The sequence below is a fragment of the Onychostoma macrolepis genome, chromosome 14 (assembly GCF_012432095.1).
Source record: "Onychostoma macrolepis isolate SWU-2019 chromosome 14, ASM1243209v1, whole genome shotgun sequence".
Classification (NCBI taxonomy): Eukaryota; Metazoa; Chordata; class Actinopteri; order Cypriniformes; family Cyprinidae; genus Onychostoma; species Onychostoma macrolepis.
Window position 1 is genome coordinate 20,670,839 of NC_081168.1, and position 27,674 is coordinate 20,698,512.

The 27,674-nt window shown below is 37.2% G+C and overlaps 2 protein-coding genes across 9 annotated transcripts in view; one reads left to right on the top strand and one right to left on the bottom strand.

Annotated features, from left to right (window-relative positions):
* Positions 1-136, bottom strand: part of kctd8 (potassium channel tetramerization domain containing 8) — a 39,723-nt gene extending 39,587 nt beyond the window's left edge. For both annotated transcript variants that reach the window (XM_058798009.1, XM_058798011.1), the window contains exon 1: positions 1-136. The gene's annotated coding sequence lies outside the window, so the exon portion shown is untranslated.
* Positions 26-27,659, top strand: loxl3a (lysyl oxidase-like 3a). Of its 7 annotated transcripts, none has more exons than XM_058798005.1 (16): positions 26-100; positions 738-816; positions 1,212-1,331; positions 2,160-2,491; positions 2,645-2,808; positions 6,116-6,333; positions 15,588-15,780; positions 15,907-16,087; positions 16,198-16,352; positions 16,796-16,966; positions 21,167-21,326; positions 21,448-21,691; positions 24,701-24,816; positions 25,938-26,074; positions 26,543-26,654; positions 26,843-27,655. In XM_058798005.1, the coding sequence occupies exons 4-16, from the start codon at positions 2,197-2,199 to the stop codon at positions 26,914-26,916; spliced, it is 2,220 nt and encodes a 739-aa protein (XP_058653988.1). In that variant the 5' UTR covers positions 26-100; positions 738-816; positions 1,212-1,331; positions 2,160-2,196; the 3' UTR covers positions 26,917-27,655. The 7 variants fall into 7 exon arrangements, 6 of the variants coding, with proteins under 6 accessions (XP_058653988.1, XP_058653987.1, XP_058653991.1 ...); XM_058798004.1 differs by having other exon boundaries at positions 42-100; positions 738-838; XM_058798008.1 differs by lacking the exons at positions 26-100; positions 738-816 and adding an exon at positions 20,077-20,232 and having other exon boundaries at positions 923-1,331; positions 26,843-27,659.
* Positions 27,660-27,674: the final 15 nt, after the last annotated feature.

Genomic DNA, 27,674 nt, shown 5'->3' on the forward strand with positions numbered 1-27,674 from the left:
CTGTAGCCTATTACAGAGTCGTTCACAAGCTTCACATGCAGGCGTTGAATTCAATCTTCTTTATCGCTGACAGACGTGCGAAGTATTGGTCAGACTTAAGGTAAAAGTCCACTTTATTCAGCGATTTGTTTGTTTGTTCTAACGTTTCTCGTTGTGTCGATAGTGAAACACAGTCTCAAATGATTCAATGCGTGTCGGGCTGTAGATAATCGCGCGAATGATTCGAAACTGATTCGAGAACCGACTCAAAAGAGTGATTCATTCACGAATTACAATGATTCTAAATTATCGATAGTGTCAAGGTAAAATGATTCTACTGATTAATCAATAAAATTGTTTCCCTAATGAAAACCTACATGATTTAAAACTAGCGACGCCACGACCTCCTTAATGAGAGATTTCTCTTAAGTAACGTTAATATTGGAGCATTACTTTGACCGGCTGAAACGTTGTTACACAACACTTACCAGCTAATTGATTCTAAATATTGGCTCGAGTTGAAGCTATTGATTTTATTGTAATTTGTTTATATCAATCAATTATACAGTTTAGAAGTCATTATAAAAGTTGGCGCGCTTTTTCATGACCGTTGAAGCCAGTAGTAAACGAACAACCATGGTCTCCAGTATAAATACTTAAGATATAAAATATACATTTTGTCCTATTGTCTTTAAAGCTCGACTTAATGTCTCTTTTTAATATCAATATCATGATGTCAAACCATGTTTGCTTTGTAGAGCATTAACTTCTATGCACTATGCGCTATTGACCAAGAGATGACGCTGTTTCTCAGCTGTCAGCTGCCTTGAGTTGGAGGTGAGAATTGTTTACTACACAGGTGAGATGTTTAATTTCAAACCTAGAAGATGCTGTATAAAATTGGTGACCTTTAAATTGCTTAAAAGTTATGCAAGAATGATATAAATGCATGTGAAATAGAAAATAGAAACTTAAAAGGAGAGAGTGGAGAAATGCTTGATCATCCCTCCTACTCCTTGCACACATGCATCCTCGGAGAGTCTTTTCCAGATTATGCAAAAACAGATCTGCCAGAAATGGAGAGGACATGACGTGACATTTCCATTCAGTGACTCTGAGAGAGACCTCTACATAAGACCTGCCTCCTCATAAACCTGTGAACCGGGCAGATACACAGCAGTCCCAGCTCAACCCCTGCATCCCGCCAGCTCTTTCTCTCTCTCTGTTTGCAGACAGCAACAGCGTCCTGTGATTTCTCTTGATGCTCTGGACTTCCACTGACTGATCAAACTGAGCCCACAACCAGCTGATTTATTAGAAAATCTGTGCAAGTTTCTGTCTCCTGCATTCAGGTAAGTAGAGCATGGACACTATAGAAATTTGATTATTTTGTTTAAATGCATTTATTTTAAAATATAAAAATGCAATTATTCTAACATTTTAATTTTAAATTAACATTTTTTAAAAATTTATTTAGAAAGAGTACTACAATAGTTGCTTGCGATATGCCTATATGGGATATGGTAAACATTAAACTTTACTTTATTGTGGACTTTTGGTTATAATTCACTTGTTAATTGAGTGTTGCCATCTTAAACATGACTCTGTTAAGACGATGTTCAAAGATCTGAGGAAGGTTTTGCTTTAGTAGCTACAGTGTTAGATCCAACTTGTGGTCAGGAATTTGTGTAAATCCCACAACTGAAATATGCTCTCTAAATTCTGTCATTGTGCACATTTTAAATTTCTAAGTATATGAAAATAACATAAAATACATGTAAACATGATAGTATGAGTACAATTTAGCGATTTCATTTCATTCCTTGGCCTGATATATTTTGTCATTCCTGTGGAAATACACAATTAACTATTGCACATTTTAAGTTTCTAAGAATGCAAAAATAACAAAAACACATAAATTCTGTATAAAAATGCATAAAAATATAAAAAACAATGAGTGATATTTGAATATATCTGATATATTTTGACACTGATGATAATATTTTGAATTTAATTTCTACATTTCCTAATATAAACATTGTTTGATATTACTTCTGCCCTGTTCTGTTTCATGGAAACAGGAAACATTGAAGATTAAAGTGAAATTTGCTTCATTTTATTGTTATAAAATGCACATTTTAAAACCTTGCACATTAATGCATACTTTCTCTCTCTTTCAGTTTTTCTTGCTCTCTTCATCTCTCACACTTTCAAGCCATGCTGAGAGGAGGATTGTGGGATATGGTGATTGCCATGGTGCTATGGGACTTCTGGCTGCCCTCCTGTCTCGGCCAGACCACCTCACCCTCTCAGGATGGAAAAATAAAGTTTCGTCTGGCCGGATACCCTCGCAAGCACAACGAAGGGAGAGTGGAAGTGTTTTACAACGGAGAGTGGGGCACTATCTGTGATGACGACTTCACCTTGGCCAACGCTCATGTTCTCTGTCGCCATCTAGGGTTTGTGGAGGCACTAAGCTGGTCGCACAGTGCCAAGTATGGACCGGGCACTGGTGAGTTAAAAATGAACCTTATTAGCAAAATGTCATTTTCATTTTAGTGCAGCTTAGATATTTTTCACATCTGAAAGTCAGCTTTCTCTATACACTCTCAGAAAAAGGTAGAAAAGTTGTTGTAAGCTAACCTGGCTGGTCAAAAATCTGCAGGTAAAATCTGGCTGGATAATGTCATGTGTGGAGGATCGGAAAACAGCATTGAGAAATGTGTGTCCCGTGGCTGGGGGAACAGTGACTGCACGCACCAGGAGGACGCAGGGGTGGTTTGTAAAGATGAGAGACTTCCAGGCTTTGCAGATTCCAACATCATTGAGGTAAATGATCACTTTCATCCAATGCAATGCCACTGATTCTGGCAAACAGAGAAAAAAAAAGCATCACCCTGGTTCCCTCAACAAAAACCCAATAGGATTTTTCCATTGGCTTTTGAATCATTGATTCTTACACAAAATCTTCACAAAAGAACACAACTTTTATTAATTTTTAAGCCTAAATTCAAGTACATTTAAAAAGCTAAACGTAGGGTATAAATTAACTACACTACAGTCACGTGACTTTAACGTCACAACCATTAACCCCCTGACAACTCTTTCAGTCTTGATTTAAAAAATTTTTGCATGAAAGTTTGAGTTGGAATAGCTTGCAAAGTCTTGGTTATAAACACAGTGCTACACAATAGCAACTGCCTTTTCAATACAAGTATACAGTAGGCTTTAAAAGATCACAAGCATGTATTACTGATGTATTTTATGTCAGATAAAAAAATATCTTGAGCTTGTAATAACCACAGACCTTATTTTTGGCATATAACCAAAAATCCATTTAAAAAAACCCACTGACTTCAAGATGAAGGAACCGGAAAGTGCTAAAATACTCGTTTCTGGGGTTTTTTGGCCTACAAAAATAAGGCATCCTTGCAGCACTCTATTACACCAATAAATCATATTAATGTAGCAATGAAATCTGATTTAACAGAGTGTCCTGTATGTACAGTGCCGTAAAGCTGATTGAGAAGTGCATATCAAATAACAAAGCTCTTTCAGCCTGCATGCAAGTTTTTTAGAATCAAAAGCGCATTTTTACTGTTTTTTGTTGCTGATGTTGTGTTTGCCTGTGGTTTTTCTCAAAACAATTGTTCCTCTTTTGCTTTAAAAAAAAAGATATGCATATGAAAATGCTTATTGAGATAGATATAGATATAGATTCAACATACTTGATTTGCTGTCCATCATTTGGGGAAAAAATGGATTTTACATTTCAAATGTGTTTTTTTTGAGGAGAGGTGGGCCGCTACTTTTCAAAGCAAGAGTTTTTGTGTCCTGGATCAATAATCAACTACCTTGCACAACCCAGAATTGTATGACACCTTGTTTAAAATGCATACTTTCTGTCACATTTATGCACTCCTTTTATCTCTTGAGCTGTTTTATCCTACTTCATTTTTCATCTTCTCTCTCTCTCTCCATTTGACAGCCCCTTTTCCATCCCGTGTTCTCTCTCTCTTCCTCATCCACATGCAAAGAATGAAAGTCCACAGCCAGTGTCACTCTGCTTCGACTGAAAGTCTTTGCTCTGTTGTAAATTAGTCTCTGATGATCTGATTGTGTGCTGGAACCACACCAGAGAAAGAGAGACAGATGTAGAAATATGAGAGCTTGGAGAATTAGAGACTGAACAGCAGATGAGAAGGGAAGAGATGGAAGGGGCTGAGTACGTGCAGAAGTGCCGCTGCTCAGTTTACATGCCAAGTTTCTCTGTGTTCTGGTCCGGAAGGCAGAAAGAACACAGAGAACAAGAGTGGGTGTCAGACGAACCTCTGGCAAACTCTGCAGTTTGTGTTACACTACAGATGTGTTAGAGTTTATTGGAATTGTGCAAATGGCTGATTTCACGTCCAAATTTACAAATGTTTTTCAAAACACAGACTGACAAGAAGAATGTTCTTTCCAAAGACCTTCCCGAAGTAATTATAATTTGCACTCTATTTGATTCAAAGAAATGCAATTTCGTTTGAAACTGAATGTCATTTGTTTTGTTTTCTGCTGTTTTTAGATGTCAGTTACCTAACTCCTAGTGTAGACTTGTGACATAACCACACACACGCACGCACACACACACACACACACACACACACACACACACACACACACACACACACACACACACACACACACACACACACACACACACACACACACACACACACACACACACACACAGACAGACACAGACAGACAGACAGACAGACAGACAGACAGACAGACAGACACAGCCAAAAAATTGCAGACAAATAAACAAATAAACAAAAGAAATATCTGAGCACCAGACTCACTATATGACATTCCGTCTTTGGCATTGTTTCAATTGCCTGAATATTTGTATGATGAGTATTCACATGTGCAGAAGTTTATAAAATGGATTTTAAATTAGCATTCTGAAAAAAAATAATAATAATAATTTGTGAGTGGTGCTTGTGCATTTAAAACTCACTACCTCAGTTTTTTTATTTAGCATATTAGTATGTGGTTGTTAAGGTTTTTTTTTTCTTGTTTACTGATGTTCTTGTCTCTAGATATGACTCAGTTCTATACTTATGTATAAATATAGAACTCATTTGATCATCTGTGAGTCAAAAATCATGTTCAATAGCTTATAGAAGTACTAACACACCTCTCCATAAAAAATGCTGCATGATTTGAGGTATTATTCATGTTTGTACTACATTTAAAAGTTGTGTTTGTTCAAATCACTAACTTTAAGAAAAATCATTAGCATATTCCCTCTAAAAAATCAGCACCATTACTCCAGTCTTCAGTGTCACATGATTCTTCAAAAACCATTCTAATATGATGATTTGGTGTTCAAGAAACATTCCTTATTATCAATGTTAAAAACAGTTTTGCTGCTTAATATTTTTGTGGAAAGTGTGATACATTTTTTTTTCAGGATTCTTGGATAAATATAAAGTTCAAAAGAACAGCATTTATTTGAAATAGAAATCTTTCAGACATTATAAATGTCTTCACTATAACTTTTCTCTGACAAAATCATCTGAGAGGTCAAAGGTCCAAAAATAAAAGAAAAATCAAGAGCTTTTACAGTAAGCTTTCTGGAAACTCTGTTAAACTCACAATGCATTGCATGAGAAGGCCGACTGGTATAGATGTGGTTTGCTACTTCTTTGCCTTGCAGTTCAGCCTTAGGTTACAACTTGGGTTCCAAAATCAGATTTCAGTTGATGGTCTCATGGCAAGGTGCTCAGCAGACATTGTGGACTGTTCTGGCCAGACATTTGGAAGTGCTTGTGTAAATGGTGGAGAGAGTTTGTGTTCTAGCCAATGCACAGTTACGGTGTGGTTTGGCCGTTAAAGATCCAAAACCCTCATGTGAGATGACTCGTGTCGTGCATGAGCCAAAGAGACAGGCTCGTTCATGAAAAACTCATGGAATAGGAGATTGTAGCTGACTAGTTAAACATACCCAAGGCTTATTATAACCATCTGAAAAACATACTGGACCACTTCTTCACCACAAACATGCACATACATAAAAACTGATCAAACTTATCTCAAAGCCTGTATATGCCCTACATCCAATTGACCTGTTCTGCATATGTTTTAGATGCAGGTGGATGAAAACCGAATGGAGAGGATTCGTCTGCGTCCGCTCTCAGGTGCCCATGCCAGCCGTATGCCTGTGACGGAGGGAGTGATTGAGGTGAAGTTTAAGGAAGGATGGGGTCACATCTGCAACACTGGCTGGACCACCAAGAACTCTCGTGTGGTGTGTGGCATGATGGGATTCCCTTCGCAGAGAACTATGGTGAAGAAGCCAAGCAGGTAAAGGACGTTTAAAGAGTACAACGGTCAGATTGTATGCTTGTCCAAAAAAACCCCCCTCTTGGTTCATATTTATCAAATGTTTGTAACTCTATAGGATTAGTACAAAAAGTAGTCTTTAGTGATATTTGAAAACACTTAAGCTGCACTTAGAATGTTACTGTTGTTTTTCACAGTGATGCCATACACAGTAAAAATGTTATGTGCTATGTACTTTAAAAAAATGATGGTAACAATATTACACATCATTTTTTTGAATAGTTTTTAAGGCTTGATTTCTTTCATTGAATCTACCTGAATAAATCATATACAATTTCCTAAATATTTAAATCTATGACACAATGACACAATTTAATATTATTAGTGAAATGTGCTCATTTATTTTAAGTTGATACTCAAAAGTCAATGATTTTGACTGAGTTATCTTATACAAATAAAAGACTATATACAGCTAAAGAGCTCAAGCAGGAAAAAATGTCATACTGCATTGGCATTAGCAATACTAGCCATTAAACAAAGCATCATGCCTCATTGTGTTAGTACATGCAGTTATCCACAACCTAGCCATAAGCTCTCTTCTGCACAATAGTAATGACTCTTTCAAATGTCAAACATAACTGAACATTAAACATTAAGAGAGGTTTCCCTTCACTCAAAAACACATAAAATAGCGGTTAATTTCAATATTTACCCTCCATATCCAGCCATATGCAAAGCATGCTGGGAACTTACAATCACCGCCAAAATAAAACTGCACAATTGAGCTAATTCTCTTCAAATAAATAGGTAGCCTTCTTTCCTTGATTTTATCAGCTTAATCAGTTCCTTAATTCAAGCTTCATAACTGCTCAAGTTTCCTTAAAAATGAAGAAAACATATCTCTTGGTTTTAATAGTGAAATGTTCTCAATATTTTCTATACAACACTGAACCATATTTTTAAAAATACAATATGCACACTATTTTTAATTATTTTAAATGAAAATTACAAGACCAATGATTCATTTTTTACAGTGTAGAAGAACCATTTTTGGTTCTCCAAAGGACCTTTCATTGAGCAGTCTTTAAAATAACCTTTACTTTCTTAGTGTAAAGAACATTTTAATAATCTGAATAACTGTTTACCACTTTATGTGCAAACTTTTGAGCAATGGAAAAATTTCTATAGCTGTTTAAGGTTCATGGAACCATCGATGCCAATAATAAAAAGTGCATATAAAAAAATAAGTGGCTAGACCCAGAGTACCAAATTCAACTGGTGATTTTTATTGATTTTATATAATTTCTCCTCAAGCTCACATATATGTCCTCGCAGATTGCCAGTTTTGTTCATCACATTAATGAACATGAGATCCACTAATGTTTGACAACCACAAATTGACACATTACTTTTGAACGGAAAACCTTATCACTTACAAACATCTTTTTTGTGAAATGTTTTATTTTACTTATGGTATCTTTCTTTATGTTAAATACCACTTGGCTTGATATTTTGTTATATAATGCAGTGGTTTTATGGGGCAATTTCAGGTATTTTATAACTTTAAACCAAAATAAATATTGTATTTTGCAGTTGAAGCCACTTTGTGATCAAAACAGCCTTTTAAAATCATCCTGGTCTGTTTGGAATTCCTCGAAGCTGACTGTCTAATTTGCGGCTGACTGGCTTCCTCTACATTATCATTTGTCTGTGTGATCTCGACTATTTCGGATTCTTATTGTGCATTTTTTATGTATATGTTATTTGAAACCTATTTTTAGTGTTTGCATTTTAACCAGAGCATCCAGATATCCAGATATCAAAAGATCTTTTCAAATGCATTTTTGTCTTTTTTACTGCAAAGCCTTATAGATAGTTTTTCTTCAAATACTCGAAATGAAGAGCTCAAATACACCATTAAGAAGATGTATAGTTACTGCATGCGTTCAGGCACTCTTAAAAAGATGGAAAATGTCTGTATTTCATGAAACTCGGCCAATGAATCATTATAGATCATCATACACTTCCATGCTCCAGGCAAAAAAGACTTTTGTAAGAATCTGCTTATGCATGTCAGAATATGTAGTTATGAAACCTGGCAGCATATGTGAGCCTGCGCACAAACACACACACACACACACACACACACAAATCTGGATGGATATATTAACCCTTACCAAAAAGTAGTATACTTCAAGTTTATTTTATTAAGTATACTTAAGTAAAGTTCAAGTATATTTTAAGTATACTTTATGTAGTAAGTATACAAATATCAGTGTACTAGTAGTATACTTGTAAGTGTACTATTTCAATATTACTTGGGACTAAATTGGCCCACTTTCTTGTATATAAAAGTATACTTTTATGTATACTTTAAGTATAACAGTAGTAAACTTTGAGTACACAACTAGTTTACATCAAAGTTTTTAGCTTGGACTGCAAATATACTAAACATGAACTTATAGGTATACTGACAGTTTACTAATTAAATACTTGTAGTAGCATTTTTAGTACACTTTGAAGTATAGTCTCAGCTTAGTCTGGCTTAGTAGTTTTATACTGAAAGTATACTCGTAAGTTTTTTTTAAAGTGAACTTTACATCATACTTTAAGTACAGGTGCTGGTCATATAATTAGAATATCATCAAAAAGTTGATTTATTTCACTAATTCCATTCAAAAAGTGAAACTTGTATATTATATTCATTCATTACACACAGACTGATATATTTCAAATGTTTATTTCTTTTAATTTTGATGATTATAACTGACAACTAAGTAAAATCCCAAATTCAGTATCTCAGAAAATTAGAAGACATTGAAGACACCTGGTGCCACACTCTAATCAGCTTATTAACTCAAAACACCTGCAAAGGCCTTTAAATGGTCTCTCAGTCTAGTTCTGTAGGCTACACAATCATGGGGAAGACTGCTGACTTGACAGTTGTCCAAAAGACGACCATTGACACGTTGCACAAGGAGGGCAAGACACAAAAGGTCATTGCAAAAGAGGCTGGCTATTCACAGAGCTCTGTGTCCGAGCACATTAATAGAGAGGCGAAGGGAAAAAAGTGTACAAGCCATAGGGATAACCACACCCTGGAGAGCATTGTGAAACAAAACCCATTCAAAAATGTGGGGGAGATTCACAAAGAGTGGACTGCAGCTGGAGTCAGTGCTTCAAGAACCACTACGCACAGACGTATGCAAGACATGGGTTTCAGCTGTCGCATTCCTTGTGTCAAGCCACTCTTGAACAACAGACAGCGTCAGAAGCGTGTCGCCTGGGCTATTGACAAAAAGGACTGGACTGCTGCTGAGTGGTCCAAAGTTATGTTCTCTGATGAAAGTAAATTTTGCATTTTCTTTGGAAATCAGGGTCCCAGAGTCTGGAGGAAGAGAGGAGAGGCACACAATCCATGTTGCTTGAGGTCCAGTGTAAAGTTTCCACAGTCAGTGATGGTTTGGGGTGCCATGTCATCTGCTGGTGTTGGTCCACTGTGTTTTCTGAGGCCCAAGGTCAACGCAGCCGTATACCAGGAAGTTTTAGAGCACTTCAGGCTTCCTGCTGCTGACCAGCTTTATGGAGATGCAATTTGATTTTCCAACAGGACTTGGCACCTGCACACAGTGCCAAAGCAACCAGTATCTTGTTTAAGGACCATGGTATCCCTGTTCTTAATTGGCCAGCAAAGTCGCCTGACCTTAACGCATCTTCCTTGTGAAGAGGAAGATGCGATATGCCAGACCCAACAATGCAGATGAGCTGAAGGCCATTATCAGAGCAACCTGGGCTCTCATAACACCTGAGCAGTGCCACAGACTGATCGACTCCATGCCACGCCGCATTGCTGCAGTAATTCAGGCAAAAGGAGCCCCAACTAAGTATTGAGTGCTGTACATGCTCATACTTTTCATGTTCATACTTTTCAGTTGGCCAAGATTTCTAAAAATCCTTTCTTTGTATTGGTCTTAAGTAATATTCTAATTTTCTGAGATACTGAATTTGGGATTTTCCTTAGTTGTCAGTTATAATCAAAATTAAAAGAAATAAACATTTGAAATATATCAGTCTGTGTGTAATAAATGAATATAATATACAAGTTTCACTTTTTGAATGGAATTAGTGAGATAAATAAACTTTTTGATGATATTCTAATTATATGATCAGCACCTGTATACTACTATGTCCCTATTTAGGTATTAATATGTATATATTTTTTTTGTATGAATATCTGAACATACAAATCATCAAAAGAAAGAACAGAGTATCAGCTTGTAAACAAAAACATTTTATTCTAGCTTCATGCATTCTTTTTTTAAACACTTGAATGTGGGTAAGTTTCATAAATAAAAAAATAAAGAAATAAACAACATTTTGAACAAAAAGCTGAAAAAAGAATATTAATTGGATTCAGAATGATAATCAAAACGTAGATGGAGTCGATCAATACCCCAAAGCTTGACAGTCATTATTACCTCTTCATTGGTCGACATTTTATTCCATAATGTTACACAGTTTTGATGCTATTTTATGTCTGATGATCATGTTAGATTACATGTGGAAGCATCTGCTGTTTCGGTTTCTTCTTCACTTGTGTTTTTTTGAAAATTCTGTAAAGAGTACTAGCGCTCCCTACCGTATAACAATGAAACACGGATTCTAGGAGCACAAGTATAGCTCAAATATATTTAAGTATAAGTCAAGTATACTTAAATGTCATTTTAAGTATATTTCTGAGAAGTACAAAAGGCCAATTCTGAGAAGTACATGAAAAGTAGACCAAAAGTATACTTTCCTATTTTTAGTTTAAAAGAATTATACTAATAGCACACTTGAATAAACTTCTTTTTCGTAAGGGAAGTGTCAGAGAATGATCCGTTATTGCAGACCCCAGTGTTTTGTGGGGTCATAGGTGATGTTGTTCTGCTGGCTGTCCGTACAGCAGTTTCTGTGTATTGTCACATGAAATAATGACGAATGTTTACAAAGCCCTGAAAAAAGTCAAATCAATCCCATATGTGGCCTCTGGGCTGCTGGCCAACGTGTTTTTAACTGTGAGGGATTTGGAAGTTTTATCATTGTGCCAGTGAAAAATGTACCATATGGATTAGCGAGGCCCTGATGGGAATTTCATACTGAGCTGTGGTGTTTGTTTTTGTCTCTCTGATTCGTTCTGATTTAATATCATAGCGATATGTAACAAATGTTGTTAATTTGATCTGATCCTGCACCATTTTTTACTGCAAACCAGGCTGTAACCATCATATTATTTATAGTTATAAATGGCCAAATTGCTGCTGTTTGTTATTAGGATGCCAAAAAGTTTTAACATTTTTTTAGGGCTTCCAAACAGACCATGATGCTTTTAAAAGGCTGTTTTGATCACAAAGTGGCTTTAACTGTTAAAATACAAATGTATTTTTACCTAAAACTACTTGGACCACTGCATTACAAAACTAAATATAAAGCAAGTGACATTTAATATAAACAAAGATAGCATAAGCACAATTAAAAAAAAAAAATCTGAAAATGACATCGAAAGAGTGAAACAGTGAAAAAGTGAGGTAATATGTAAATTATTTAATAGTTGACAACTGTTTTACAATAGAAATTTAAATGTCCAAACTGCTCACCTTTTTTGACAGATTTTGCCATTTTGAATTGAAAATATAGGATGAATCATTTACATGTTTCATGTAATTCATAACTGAATGTGGCTAGGCAAGAATCATTTTGCCGTTTTGTGTTTTCGACATGCACATTATGCACAAATTCACACTTACTTATGCTTGTTTTAAAATAAAAAATATTATTTTCAAATAGTTCTGATTACTGATTACAAAAAAATGCTCTTTTAATGTTTGTCGTTTTCTTTATTATCCAAAATCCATTTAAATCCTTCAATTGTTTAATTTCTTTTAACAAAAAGACTAAACACCTAGCAACACCAAAGCAACTGCATAAAAACATGCTAAATATCACTCTGACACCCCAGCTTGTGGCGGCAAGTTTTTGATGATGCTATAATAAGACTGAATGTGATAGCATTGCTTTGTTCTGCTTAGCTTGTTTGGCTTCTCTCCTCCATCTGCATTGGAACAATCATCCACATCTGAACTCTGAGACACTTACTCCGATTCACAGCAGATGGTGAAATGTAAGCAGTGTGTGACGGGACAGAAAAACAAGAATTCACGTGTGCATCCTGATTGTTTGAGAGAATAGCTATGAATTTAACCAATGAGCTCTCTGTGCGTGTATTAAACTGAATGAGTGACTCATACCTCCTTAGACATGAGCTCAAGTCCTCAGCATGCTGTAGTTAAGCTCCAAAAACACACTCCCGCTGGCTGTTTTTCATTCTGACTGATGAAAAATCCTCTCTTGACAGAAGGCCATTTTATTTACACTTAATGTTGCTTAATATTAAAGTCTACCAGCTGACTAAACACAAGTAATCTTCAGTGGATGAAAAAGATGCCATTTATCTTTTCCATCGCTTTTAAATGATTGTGGACTCAGACAATTTACTGAAAGGAAATGTGTAAAATACTGTACTTCTCTTCATCTTTGTAATTATGACATTCACATCAGGTTTGTGCCATAAGTGCTTGGCTAGATACACTTCAGAAATAGCTCACTCTGCACATTCAGAAGACTGAGGATATCTTACACTTCTCAGATGAGAAATTCAGTTTAAAAAAGTGAAATTTTGCAGTGAAATTATTTGTTTGCTTACTTGGTTTTATATTTTGTTATGCAATGACATTCAGTCATTTGTAAGTGTGTAAATACTTTTTGGGGCCAATGTACATAGATCTTATTCTCAAATATTTTACTTGATTTTTTATTCGATTATTTAATTTGACAGATTGCTTTGCTCTGGAATTAATATGTAACACACACACACACACACACACACGTGAGCAGAAAGTATCCCCTCTCTCAGGAGTGTGTTAAAACCTCAGTGACTCAACCTCATACCGCTACTCACTACAGTAATATTACTCCATACCAGATTTCTTATGGTCATGTCTTTGCCTGCGTGAGAGTCTAGTATGTGTCATAAATCAATGTAAAAGTCTAGCCTTTCATAAAGCAAATACTGCAGTGTGAGCTAGACATGCTGCGGGTGAATCATTGGAAAGCTGTCAAGAACATGTCTGGGTCGTATTTCTTCAGATCATAGAAAGAAATAAGAGATTATCTTTTACAAGAAAATTAACCTTTTTTTTTAGGACCATAAAGCACTTGGACCATTTAGGACCATTAAGCACTTAGGATCACATGAGCCAATATTTTATTCACAATAGAACATAGATAACATAACAAATGTTTAAACTGAGAAATTTTACAATTTTATGCACAAAATGAGCTCATTTCAAATTTGATGCCTGCTACAGGTCTCAAAATAGTTGGGACGGGGGGATGTTTACTATGGTTTACTACTATCAAAACAGTTTGAAAATGCCTGGGCATCGAGGTTATGAGTTTCTGGAGTTTTGGTGTTAGAATTTGGTCCCATTCTTGCCTGATATAGGTTTCCAGCTGCTGAAGAGTTTGTGATAGTCTTTGACATATTTTTTGTTTACTGATGCGCCAAATATTCTATATAGGTGAAAGATCTGGACTGCAGGCAGGCCAATTCAGCTCCTGGACTCTTCTACTACGGAGTCATGCTGTTGTAATAGCTGCAGTATGTGGTTTTGCATTGTCCTGCTGAAATACACGTTGTCTGGAGGGGAGCATATGTTGCTCTAAAACCTTTATATGGCTTTCAGCATTCATAGTGCCTTCCAAAACATGCAGGCTGCCCATACCGTATGCACCTATGCACCCCCATACCATCAGAGATGCTGGCTTTTGAACTAAACGCTGATAACACGCTGGAAGGTCTCCCTCTTATTTAGCACGGAGGACACGGCTTCCGTGATTTCCAACAAGAATGTCAAATTTGGATTTGTCTGACCATAGAACACTTTTCAACTTTGAAACAGTCCATTTTAAATGAGCCTTGGCCCACAGGACATGACGGTGCTTCTGGACCGTGTTCACATATGGCTTCCTTTTTTCATGATAGAGCTTTAGTTGGCATCTGCAGATGGCACGGCGGATTGTGTTTACCAACAGTGGTTTCTGAAAGTATTCCTGGGCCCATTTAGTAATGTCAATGACAGAATCATGCTGATGAGTGATGCAGTGTCGTCTGTGGGTCCGAAGACCACGGGCATCCAACAAAGGTCTTTGGCCTTGTCCCTTATGCACAGAGATTTCTCCAGTTTCTCTGAATCTTTTGATGATGTTATGCACTGTAGATGATGAGATTTGCAAAGCTTTTGCAATTTGATGTTGAGGAACATTGTTTTTAAAGTATTCCACAATCTTTTACACTCTTTCACAGATTGGAGAATCTCTGCCCATCTTTACTTCTGAGAGACTCTGCCTCTCTAAGACATCCCTTTCATAACTAATCATGTTACAGACCTGATGTCAGTTAACTTAATTAGTTGCTAGATGTTCTCCCAGCTGAATCTTTTCAAAATGTCTTGCTTTTTCAGCCCTTTGTTGCCCCTGTGTCAACTTTTTTCAAAATTGAAATTAGATCATTTAGTGGATAAAAGTGTAACATTTCTCAGTTTAAACATTTGTTATGTTCTCTATGTTCTATTGTGAATAAAATATTGGCTCATGTAATTTGAAAGTCTTTTCATTTTCATTTTATTCAAATTTTAAAAGTGTCCCAACATTTCCGGAATTCGGGTTGTATAACATATATAAAATAACCCCTATATGTAACATACATTAATCACCCCATAGCAGATCTAGACAGGAGGAGCTGGGGAAGGTGGAGGGTTTCTGAAGCACGCTGAAACTGCTACAGCAAACACTAGCTGAGTATTTGAATGTTGAGAAGCAAGCTCTTTGGCTGCTGATGCAAAAGAAACCAATATTATAATTATTCCCAACTTTTGTTCTAAGGGTAAATTAAACAAGGCCTTCAGTGGAAAAGCAATGTCAGCATGCCCTCTTTGCTCACACTGGACCAGATACTATTTCTCAGCAAGCTGATAGAATGTGAGAAATCTGTCATGCTGTCTGTTCGGGTTTCTTTTCTGAGCACTGTTCAGTTTTCAAAGACATCTTCTGGTGTATTTGAATGTGGTACATAAATTGCCGTCATTGTCATTATTCTTTCAGCAGAATTTCTTCCTATTGTTTTGGGATACAACGTAGATGTTTTTGTTCATTTGATCAATTGTGTTTCTGTTTAGTCTCCAGACTGTGTATAGGATCCACTCAGTGGCCTGCACAGGAAATGAGGCCCATCTTTCAGCATGCTCTATGGAGTTCAGCGAGGCAAACTCTAGCGCCTCCTGTCCCAATGGAGGAACTGCTGTTGTGAGCTGTGTGCACGGGCCGCTGTTCACACAGGGCAGAGCTCGCAGAGTCAAGCTGAATCCAATGGTGATCAGATAAAACTCATTTTAATAACTGATTTCTAATCATTAAGATTTATGAAGGTAATAACAACAGTATAACAGAACACCTGCATTATGGCTTCCAGTGACCATGCTCCTTCTCATTCTCCAGTCTCAGGTGCGTCTGAAGGGCGGGGCAAAGACAGGTGAGGGTCGTGTGGAGGTCCTAAATGGGAGTGAATGGGGTACGGTGTGTGACGACCACTGGAACCTGCAGTCCGCCAGTGTGGTGTGTAGAGAGCTGGGCTTTGGCACTGCTAAAGAGGCTCTGACTGGAGCACGAATGGGTCAAGGTGGGCTTCCATATAACAGATAGTAGGGGTTCAGTCGATCAGAGTTTATCCACCATGATCCATACAGATATGCTCCCCATTCAAAAACTGTTATGATCTCTTCTCCATAGGTATGGGTCCCATCTACATGAATGAAGTTCAGTGTCATGGTGATGAGAAGAGCCTGTGGGACTGTCCTCATAAGAGCATCACTGCTGAAGACTGCAAACACATGGAGGATGCGTCGGTCATCTGCAACATCCCCTACATGGGCTTTGAGAAATCGGTCAGACACATACATGATGATTCCACTGCTAAAGTAAACTATAATGTGTTTGGAGAAAAAACTGCCTCATATCGGCTTTTATTCAACATTTAACAATTAATATACTTAACCAGAATTGTCTCTGATGTACGAGTCCACACATAGAAAACCTTTAAGGCTCTCATCAAAGTGCCTTCATTTGAAACTAACGTAATGCTTATGTGCATTTTTGTGCATTGTGCAAACGTCTTTCCTAGCTTAGCTATGAAAACTAACAATGCTTTTCAAGGCTGATCCAACTCGACTTAAAACGAGCATGCTTTTATTCAAATAGGTGATGCAATGCATGGTAAAATCAAGTTCTCACAGCCCTAGATCAGCATTCCTTTTCAGGTTAAATGATCAAAGTCAAGGTCCTTAAGTCTCTTAATTCTTTCTCATGCTTGCTCTGTAACCCATCACAGATCCGCCTGACAGGGGGTCGAACGCGGTTGGAAGGGAGGGTTGAGCTGCTGCTCTCTACAGGCAGTGGGGTGAGGGACTGGGGTTTGGTCTGTGGGGATGGATGGACGTCTCGGGAGGCCATGGTAGTGTGCAGACAGCTGGGGTTGGGACATGCCAGCAGTGGCCTGAGAGTAAGATAACCACTGTACAACACACAACACATGCACACACATATGGTAGACAAAGCGTTCTGGTGAATATAGTATGAATTTTGGGGGGGTTGCACAGAAAACGCACCTCAAGCACAATATGAAAATCTGTATTTCCAAAGTCAGAGTTACAGAGACACAGAGCAATCAGAAGGTTGAAATGTGTAACCGTAAAGAGATAGCTGGACAGACAGATACACAGACAATTTCTTGCAAGGGTTTTCAAAATCTGAAAATTATGTTTTTAGGCAGTTCCAACAGTGGTGACAGCATGTTTTGGCACAGTTTTTAACCTGCAGTGCACTAATAATAAGTAGACCCAGACAGAATCTGCACGCTTTCCACATTTTCTGTGTTGATTATGTGGGAAAATCTGGAACAAATCTTTACGGTTGATGTGTGTTTCTGCTGAACTTTCTGTGGGCGCAAATTCTGTGCAGACTTTGAATTCACAAGATTGCTGAATGAGCTTAGCATCTGAACAGAAAAGGTTGCTTTTTGAAAGTAATAAAGGAAGGTAGGCTGAAAACTATTTTGTGTCATGTAATTAGGCAAGAAAGTTGTTTACACATCTGTTGTGTGGCTGTTAGCAGTGACAAGGTTTTTTCTTCATGCCTTCATGCACAAGCAAAGCTGGGTAAATTACTACTAAATTGTAGTCCGTTACTGATTTTGAATTTAAAAAATTGTACCATAGTGATGTAAAAAAAAGAGTAAGAGAATATGTTTGCAACATAAAGTGCATTAAATATTACATTATCAGGGTTTCCCAACTGGGGTTCATGAAGGAACTGCAAGGGGTTCGAAAAGCGAATAATTCATTAAATCATAAAAATGTAAAATTAAATTAAGAAATATGAAAATAACATCAACCAAAATAAAACACTAAAAAATGAAATATTTTATTTGTTTTCTGCTAGTTTATTGCTATTGTGTGAACAATAGGTAATCATGTAATCAATAAAAAAGTAACTGTAGTCTGATTCCAGTCTGAGTATTTTAAAATGTAATTTCATCTAATTACAGGTACTTAATTTTTGGAATCTGATTTCGTAATCCAGATTACAAGTAATCAGTTACTACCCAGCTCTGTGCACAGGTATGCCACAGCTAAAATACACTGCAAGCAATTATTGTTCATCAGTATTTTTTTTTTTGTTTTCCATTACAAATATCTAAACAAACTTAAATAAAGATATATTTACTTGAGAGGCAAAATGACATTAATGATACCAAGTCTTGTTTTCTTAAAATGCATTAAAAATAAGTTTAATCTTAAAACAACAAAGAAATCTGCCAGTGGGGTCAGAAAAATAAACTTTCAAAGGGAAAAGAAGGCATTGGCATAAATTTTAACTCATTAACTTAATTTTGATAATTGTTTCAGAAAACAAGACTTAAAGGGATACTCCACCCCAAAATGAAAATTTTGTCATTAATCACTTACCCTCATATCGTCCCAAACCCGTAAAAGCTTCATTCGTCTTCGGAACACAATTTAAGATATTTTAGATGAAAACCAGTAGGCTTGTGACTTTCCCATTGACTGCATAGTAAATTGCACTGTCAAGGTCCATAAAAGTATGAAAGATGTTGTCAAAGCATGTACATACTGTATATTTCAACTTCAGCGGGCTATTTTTACAGCTAACAGTGAGAGTGAACTGGGCCAAAATACAAAAAGTTAAACATTCAGTTTGATGGATATATTATTTGAAGATGTATGTGTCATGGCCAAATAGTTATTTTAAAGTATATACATCCTGTAAATTATGTAAGTTAAGTTTACAATACTAAACATACAGTACATTTAAAGGAAGATGTGAATAGTTTCTAGAAATAAAAATTCCAGAAATGAATTTTGAACTTTCTGTATTTGATTATTATTTCTTACTAAGTTCTTAGAAAGTCCAGCCACTATCAATCACAACAATGTATATTACAGATGATTAAGCATATAAATCGTCAGTTTGTTGTTTTACACACATGCACACAGACATTATTTCATAGTTGATGAGATGCATAAGAAATCTTTAGACACGTAACACAAACCATAATCCATAACAACAAAAGACAATACTTTATTTAACCTTTTCTGATAAGAAGTGTGTGCTGCAAACGCAAGCATTTTTGACTATCGTTTCTGTCCAGTCCGCTCGTTTAAACAGCTGTCGTCAGTTTTTTATCTGGGAGTGGCAGCAGGTATGCGTTAAAATTTCAAATTGGAGCCTGTACTACGTCGATTCTTGCATCCAACATCACAACAAGATGATATTTTAAGCTCCTTATGTAGCCGAATCTGCGCTGGTTTGAATGGGCCGCCTCCAGTTTTCCCTTTTGTTTTGCCTCAAGCTAGCGCGGTGACGTAATCGTGACGCCAGTGCAAAAAGGGTCTATAGAAATTTGTAATTGAAGCATTAGCATAGCTGGCTCATACCTGGTTAGCACTGCATTTAGCCTACTTTGCATGCCAGGCCCTTGCAGTAGGGGTCTGTCTGCAGATCCGTATAATGGGGGGCAGGACAGATCACGAGGGGCGCGTGGAGGTTCAGGTCAAGTCCAGGTGGGGAACTGTATGCAGTGACAACTGGACCACAAGAGAAGCCATGATGGCGTGCAGACAGTTAGGCCTCAGATACTGCCTGCATGCTATCAGTTATAACTTCTGACAGTCTATAGCTCTCCAGATGTTTTTTCCGGTCCGACCGATTAGTAAAGCCCAAAACATGACAATAATTGACTATTTTAAGCATAATCAGCGAAATTTACATATTTTACGTTCAGTGCCGCCAATATGGCCGACTTGCAGATTAATGACGTGCCATGAAATCACTAATTTTCAATACATTTTCAAAACAGTATGAATGGGGCATAATGCTAACACCTCTTATCCCTGCAGTACATTCACTTACAAATAAAATACTCTCTAGCCTTTGCAAATGATCATAATCCACTAAAATATGACTACTAGATAGCATGAGATAGTATAGAATTTTGTAATTGAAGCATTAGCATAGCTGGCTCGTACCTGGTTAGCACTGCATTTAGCCTACTTTGCATGCTAAGCCCTTGCAGTGGGGGTCTGTCTGCAGATCCGTATAGTGGGGGGCAGGACGGATCACGAGGGGCGCGTGGAGGTTCAGGTCAAGTCCAGGTGGGGAACTGTATGCAGTGACAACTGGACCACAAGAGAAGCCATGGTGGCGTGCAGACAGTTAGGCCTCAGATACTGCCTGCATGCTATCACTGTGAGTAAAAAAGGCGCTATGGGACTGGCTAATCAAGCACTTCAGATTGATTGGTTGTGAAATCCCATGTTCGCCTAAAATGTGAATTATTTATATAAGTGTGAAGTGTACACTACCGTTCAAATGTTTGTGGCCAATACAATTTTTTTTAAATACTTTTATTTAGAAAAAATGCATTCAATTGATCAAAGGTGGCAGTAAAAACCATTTTAATGTCATAAAAGATTTCCATTTCAAATAAATGCTGTATTGAAAAATCCTTGAATATTTTGTTTTCACAAAAATATTAAGCAGCACAACTGTTTTCAGTGTTGATAACAATTAGAAATGTATATTGAGCAGCAAATCAGCTTATTAGAATGATGACTGAAGGATCATGTAACACTGAAGACTGGAGTAATGTTGCTGAAAAATCAGATTTGCATCACAGGAATAAATGATATTTTAAAAAATATTAACACAGAAAATAATATTTATAATATTATATATTTATAATGTAATAGTATTTCAAAATATTACAGTTTTTACTGTATTTTTGATTAAATAAATACAGCCTTGCTTAACATGAGAGACTTTTCTTTTTTCTTTTTCAAAAACACAAAAAGATCTTACAAACCCCAAACCTTTGAACGGTGAAAAAAAAAAATCAGCTAGAGGCTACATTTTTGTGGAATTATTTTCCTACTTAACAGACAAATTAGCAGCAGAAGTTAAAATAGTCCAGATAAGGTTACTAAAACATTGAGGTGTGTCCTGTATACTGTAATATAATTTTAATAAATAAATAAAAAATGATATATATTTCATTTTTTAAATTTATTAGCTGTCAAACAGTGTATATTGTCTCTACTTCATGAATGTAATTTTAAACATTTTTGTGTTCAGTAATTTACTACATTCATTCATCTACTGATGAGCTCTCCCCTGTGTATAGGAAACGTGGTACTGGGACAGCAGTAATGTGACGGAGATGGTTCTGAGCGGAGTGAAGTGTAAAGGAGATGAGATGACTCTGACCGACTGTCAGCATCATTCTGTCGTCAGCTGCAAAAGAGCGGGAGCGCAGTTCTCCGCTGGCGTCATTTGCTCAGACAGTAAGTCATATGCAAGTCTGTAAACAAAAGTTTGTTATCAAGAGAAGGGGTAAAGCAATAGCTAATTGTTACTCCATCATATTTGGGTGTAATATTGGTCCCTTTCTCCCACAATCCCTAGCGGCTTCGGACCTTGTTCTGAATGCTCCACTGGTGGAGCAGACGGTTTACATCGAAGACCGACCCCTGCACTTGCTGTACTGCGCAGCAGAGGAGAACTGCCTGACCAAATCAGCTGCTCAAGCCAACTGGCCGTACGGCAACCGCCGCCTGCTGCGCTTCTCCTCTGAGATACACAACATCGGCAAGGCTGACTTCCGGCCACGACTCGGCCGCCACTCCTGGGTGTGGCACGAATGCCATAGGTAAACGCTGGAGCTGTGGCTCATTTTCAGATCTAGTATACTTGACCAGCCATCTATGTGCCCAGTCTTGCATGTAGTGCATGTGTTTAACACCCAACGAATACACTAAGTATGCAAATGCTCATTTAACATGAGGTTAAATTCAGTAACCAGAAGTAAAAGCTAAATTTAGGCTATAAACAAATTATAAACAAGTTAATTAAACTTAATTAAAAAGTTAATGCCTCATTTGAAATTCATTCCAGTACTGAGGTTTGTTACTGCCCATTAATGCAAGAATACATGTTAAGTATGTACTTAAAGGGATAGTTCACCCAAAAATGAAAATTCTGTTATTGATTACTCACCCTTGTGTCGTTCCAAACCTATAAAACCTTTGTTCATCTTTGGAACACAAATGATGTTTTTGATGAAATCTGAGAGCTTTCTGACCCTCCATAGACAGCAATGTAACTATCACGTTCAAGACCCAGAAAGGTAGTAAGGACATTGTTAAAATAGTCCATGTGACATCAGTGGTTCAACCATGATTTTATGAAGTTCTAAGAATACTTTTTGTGCACAAAGAAAACAAAAATAACCATTCTTCTCTTCTGTGTCAGTCTCCACTGCGCGTTCATGAGAGTATCACAACACGTGTGTGATGCTGCTGACGCAGGAGCCGACGTTCTGATGTAGAACCCAGATGTGCTGCAGCTTGTTTGCTAAGAGAGAAATGCACACGCATGCGTCGTGGTACTGTAGTGTATTTTTGTTTAGTTGAACACAAAAAGTATTCTCGTATCTTCATGAAATTAAGGTTGAACCACTGATGTCACATGGACTATTTAAACAATGTCCTTTTGGGTCTTGAACGTGTCAGTTGCATTGCTGTCTTTGCAGGGTCAGAAAGCTATTGGATTTCATCAAAAATATCTTAATTTGTGTTCCGAAGATGAACAAAGGTCTTACAGGTTGAAGGTGAGTAATCAATGACAGAATTTTCCTTTTGAACTATCCCTTTAAATATGTTTCAATGCACTGGCCAAGCATTCATGTCTGCATTTTTGTATTTGCAAAGAGTATGTTTCAGGCCTAAGCGTGACAGCATCAAGACTTGAATCTATTTATGCATATTTCAGTCTGAGTTCATGTTCACTTATGCTAATGTTGTTCACAGAGAGCACTTGAAACTGTTTGCTTGTTTTGAACAGGGGTCTATCAACTGTTTTTCTTTTGAGAGTCTGGCAGCCTTGCTGAATCTCCTTTCGCTTCGTTCTGATCCAGCTGCAGCCCCAAGGACCCATATGGCTCTACTAACGCTGAGCACTGAGTGGTCATGTCGGCTGAACATCTGATTTCCAAAGGTCATAAACTGATATAAATTTCTTTCTACAAACCAGAGCAGAAGCTTTCAAGACCCTGGACAACCTACAGGGTGAATGAAAGTTCATGCTAGCGGTCTCTGCTTTAAATGAACACATGTGTGCCGACATGATCCAGGGCTGGTTATATCAGTCTAACAGTGGTTTCTGTTTGTCATGGTTCTAACATTTCACTACACAGAGGCGAAGCATGGGCTAAGTGCTTAAATATGTCTGCACGGCTACAATTTTTTACAATGTTTATGTCTGCACGGCTACAATTTCTTCTTTCATCTGTTAAAATTATAATTCTGCTTTCTGCATTGAATTCTATGGCAGCCATTAAAACTGAATTTTTAAAAAATTATTAAAATGTTTACTCTTATTGAGAGTCATTGGGGACCAAAAAGCCTGGTGACAAACAAGTTACAATTTCCACATACTGTATATCGTATTATAATTATATTTTCCTTTGGTGGTAGACATGGTTTTTGGCCTGATATCATGCTTGCTCCATATAGCTGTACAATATGATGATAAGTAATTATTAATGGCCTCCCATGTGCCTTTCCAACATTTGGAACAGGATTCAAAATTACCTTGTAATTGCTGCTTGCTGTTATATTTACTTTTGCTTGTTTTGTTGATGTTGTCCAACCACAGGACAGTTCAAGTAAAAAAACTGATGGGAAATAAATTACCATAACAATAATTAGAATGCTAGATTTACATTAATCATACTAACACCCTTAATTATTGTCATGGCAAAACCAGCAATGTGTCAGTACACCTAAAAATGAAAACTGTCATCATTCACTCACCCTCATGTCATTCTGTGGAACAGAAACTAGATATTTTAAAATAAATCCTTTCAAACATTTTAAACTTACCAGCTAAAGTGAATTTAACAGATTTGTGAGCCAAATGAACCAGTTCAAGGACCAACTCAAATAATTTGTTCACTGACGGGTTCTTGAGTTCGATTTGAACTGCCCAAGATATACTTCTTCAAAATTTCTACTTTTGAGATCCACAGAAAAAATAAAAGCATAGAGATTTGTGAATGTGAGTAAATAATGACAGAAATATAATTTTGTGTTAACTATCCCCTTAAAATTGCGGCTCACTGTTATAGACCACTTTGAAGTCTGCATTCATTGGTGTAGCAAATTCTTTTTCCAATTTATTTTTACGTAGTTAGTGAATTTCATACTCTCCTCACCATGCTTTTTGCGTTGAATAATGAATAAATGCAGCTCTGAATAGTCTCCATTAACTCTTTGTGGTGGTCTGTGTTTACACTGCAAGCTTCCTAGCAGACAGTAGGTTTCCCAATGCATTTGCCTGACACAATGATGATGAGGAAACCTGTTATGTGCTCAGGCTAAAAGGACACACAGTTGGGTTTGGGACAGAGGCCAGTGTCTGAGAAGCTAGTATTTACTCTATGGCTTCAGTTCCCTCCTACAGGCCTACAGCACTGAATCTGCTCTCAAAGGCTGTTTAAATCTTTTTGTCTATGATAGCTTAAAATCAGTTATTGTACGCACATATTGGTAAGCTGATACCGATTTAAAAATGATGTTCTGTACAGCCAGTCATATTTCAACTATATCTTATGGTTTTTGGATGTTAGATTTCAGCAGACTGTGTTTATAACCTCCAGGCACTATCATAGTATGGATATCTTCACCTATTATGACCTACTGTCTCTAAATGGGACCAAAGTGGCAGACGGACATAAAGCCAGCTTCTGCCTAGAAGACACAGCGTGCCATGAAGGTAAGACAGAGGTCAAAGGTCATATGCTGGACATGTCTGTATAATGAAAACCAATCTAACCAACCAACCCTTTCTAAGGCACGTTTATAAAAACTACTTAAATGCCCTAATCTTTTTTTTTCCTGAAGATAAAAGAAAAAAATATTTCTGTCGTGTGCTATCAATGATACGTGCCCTTTAACTGTTTTAGAGTAACATCATGTCAAGGCAGTTGTTTATTCACTAAGGGTCCCTAAACTTCTAGGTATAGAAATGTATTTATTTATCAGTTATAATAATGTCACGTTACAATGACCATTATTGTAAACCTGCTCTGTCACCTTTATACATCTTGTATGTTATTCAGTACTTTGAATTTGAATAAATAAATATTAAAGACACATTAAACCATCCAAAGGTAGTTTGCAGGGCTTAGCTGATCTAAGCTGATTTAGTTGGTCATCAATTATCTAAAAACCTTCTAAAAGCAGTATAATTCATCCTAACCGCTTTGACTAAGGTAGGCCAATCAAACTAATTTTACCAGTTTAAAAGTTTAAATCTTGCAATTCTGAGTTTTTTTCTCGCAAGTGCGAGTTTATACCTCTCAATTTTCAGAAAAGTCAGAATTGTGAGATGTAAACTCGCAATTGCAAGAAAAAATGTAATAATTGTGAGAAGTCGCAATTATCTTTTGTTTTTAAAAAATTTATTTAGTGGGCGAAATGGGGTTCCATAGATTTTCTATTTCGTTCATTGCACTTGAAAGTGGCACGTTTTCATAACACTATTTAAAAAGTTATATTTAAAAGTGCCAATATTAGGTTTTTAATCCCACTGCGCTGACTGCTCTTTAAAAAAAATGCTTGAGGTCTCTAGGCCTGTTTTTCAAAGCTGAGCTGCAGTATAACCTTTTTTAAAAGCAGTTGTCACCCACGAGATGCTGCAAAGGACGCAAGGTGAGAGAGTAACGGTCAAAGATGTCTAACATCTAACACTTTAAATTGAAAAACAATGGAAAAGAAGCGTGGTGGAATGCAAAAACACATTCCTTGTGAAGAACACTTTTGATTAGTTCAAGGTGTTCTTGAGCAAGAATACTGGCTTGTGTCTCCACTGAAGTATTGCTTACCTTGTTGCAGGTGTTTCAAAACACTACGAGTGCGCCAACTTTGGCGAGCAGGGCATCACAGTGGGCTGCTGGGACTTGTACAGACATGATATTGACTGCCAGTGGATTGACATTACGGATGTTAAACCAGGAAACTACATTCTACAGGTATTCAGTTGTGGTGCTACCTTGTCACAGAAAGAGTAACCACCTTGGTACTTTGGTAGAAATGTATTTCTGATAGATAGATAGCACACTAATGGGAGAGACTGTTACATGAGCAGACTTTGGTCCCGTAGGACCCCATTGTCTGGGCTTTTCAGCAAGTCAAACACTTGTCAAAGAGCCGTTGCAGTTCTGCTCTCTAGTGGTGGAGATGCGTCACAGCGCTCACCATCCTGTCCAGGAATGCAAGGGTTAGAAGAATAATAGGATTTAGTTTGATTAATGATGTAATAAACCTTAAGTACACAGAGGGAGGGCAGAGGTTTTACTGGGAAAGACCCTCCCAGATTAGGATTTACTAATAAAAAGATCACGTTTGTCCACATGCTTTGCTGATTATGCTGTTAGCTAGATCAAGTTTGATTATAATTATGCAACCAGGTTTTCCAGTATCAGTCTTATCTTTTTCAGGTCATAATAAACCCCAACTTTGAGGTAGCTGAGAGCGACTTCACCAACAACGCTATGCGATGCAACTGCAAATACGATGGCAACCGTGTCTGGTTGCATAAATGTCATCTTGGTGAGACGGGCTGTTGTTCGCTGGGTCCTTCAGACCTGCCTGATTCTATTAAACATTTGATGGGAATGAAATGACATGCTTGCTTAATCAGATATTTGAGATGAGCACCAAATGAAACGGTTTCTTTACCTTCGGTTTTCTTGTTGGTGGCCAATTTCAGCTTAATTTTGTATTATTTGTGCTTCCAGGTGATTCATTCAGCGAGGAGGCTGAGAGAGAGTTTGAACATTATCCCGGGCAGCTCAACAACAAGATCTCTTAACATTTTTGCGAATGAACCCAGGAACTGCAATAACCACATGGCTCTGGACAAAGAGAAACTTTAATCACTCAACATTACTATTTATTCTCTTTTGAATCCACTGCTACTGTGGTCCAGTCAGATGTTGTCATGCTGAGTTTACGTTTAGATCAGGTCATCAGAAATCATCATGTAGCCAAGGGCCTCAGAGACAGAACACAGCTGTGATTGTGGCCTGGGCTTTTGTCCATGCAAATGTAAGTGGTTGGTCTAGAGGAAGACAGTGGCTATACACTTCCTCTTGTACAAATGCTGAACACTTCAGAGCAGATGTACACGTGAAACACCAGTTTCCTTTAATGAATTTTTAACATGCATCAGGGAATTATAAAAGATGCTTTATATACGTTTACAGACTGTGATTGTTGATGGAGTAGAAGGCTTCTTCACAGTATGTGCATTTATGTGTATGCCCATGCAGGATTTGTGTGTGCCATGTGTGTATATTTGTATATTTCTGGAATGTCCTATAATCACGTTTGTAAAATATACAAATCTGCACTTTTACAAACCTTCTTGGTGTCACTTGAATCATCTTCTCTGCCTACATTCAGATCTAAAAAACAAAAAAAAAACTATAAAATGCAAAAAGGTTTGAACATGTTGCAGTTTCTGGGCATTTCTCAAAGCTGGATTCAAATGAAAGCCAGATGACTAAGGTAAAGGCTATTGAAAACTCTACAATGATTCAGAACTGAGACTGAATGTTCTGGCTTTTA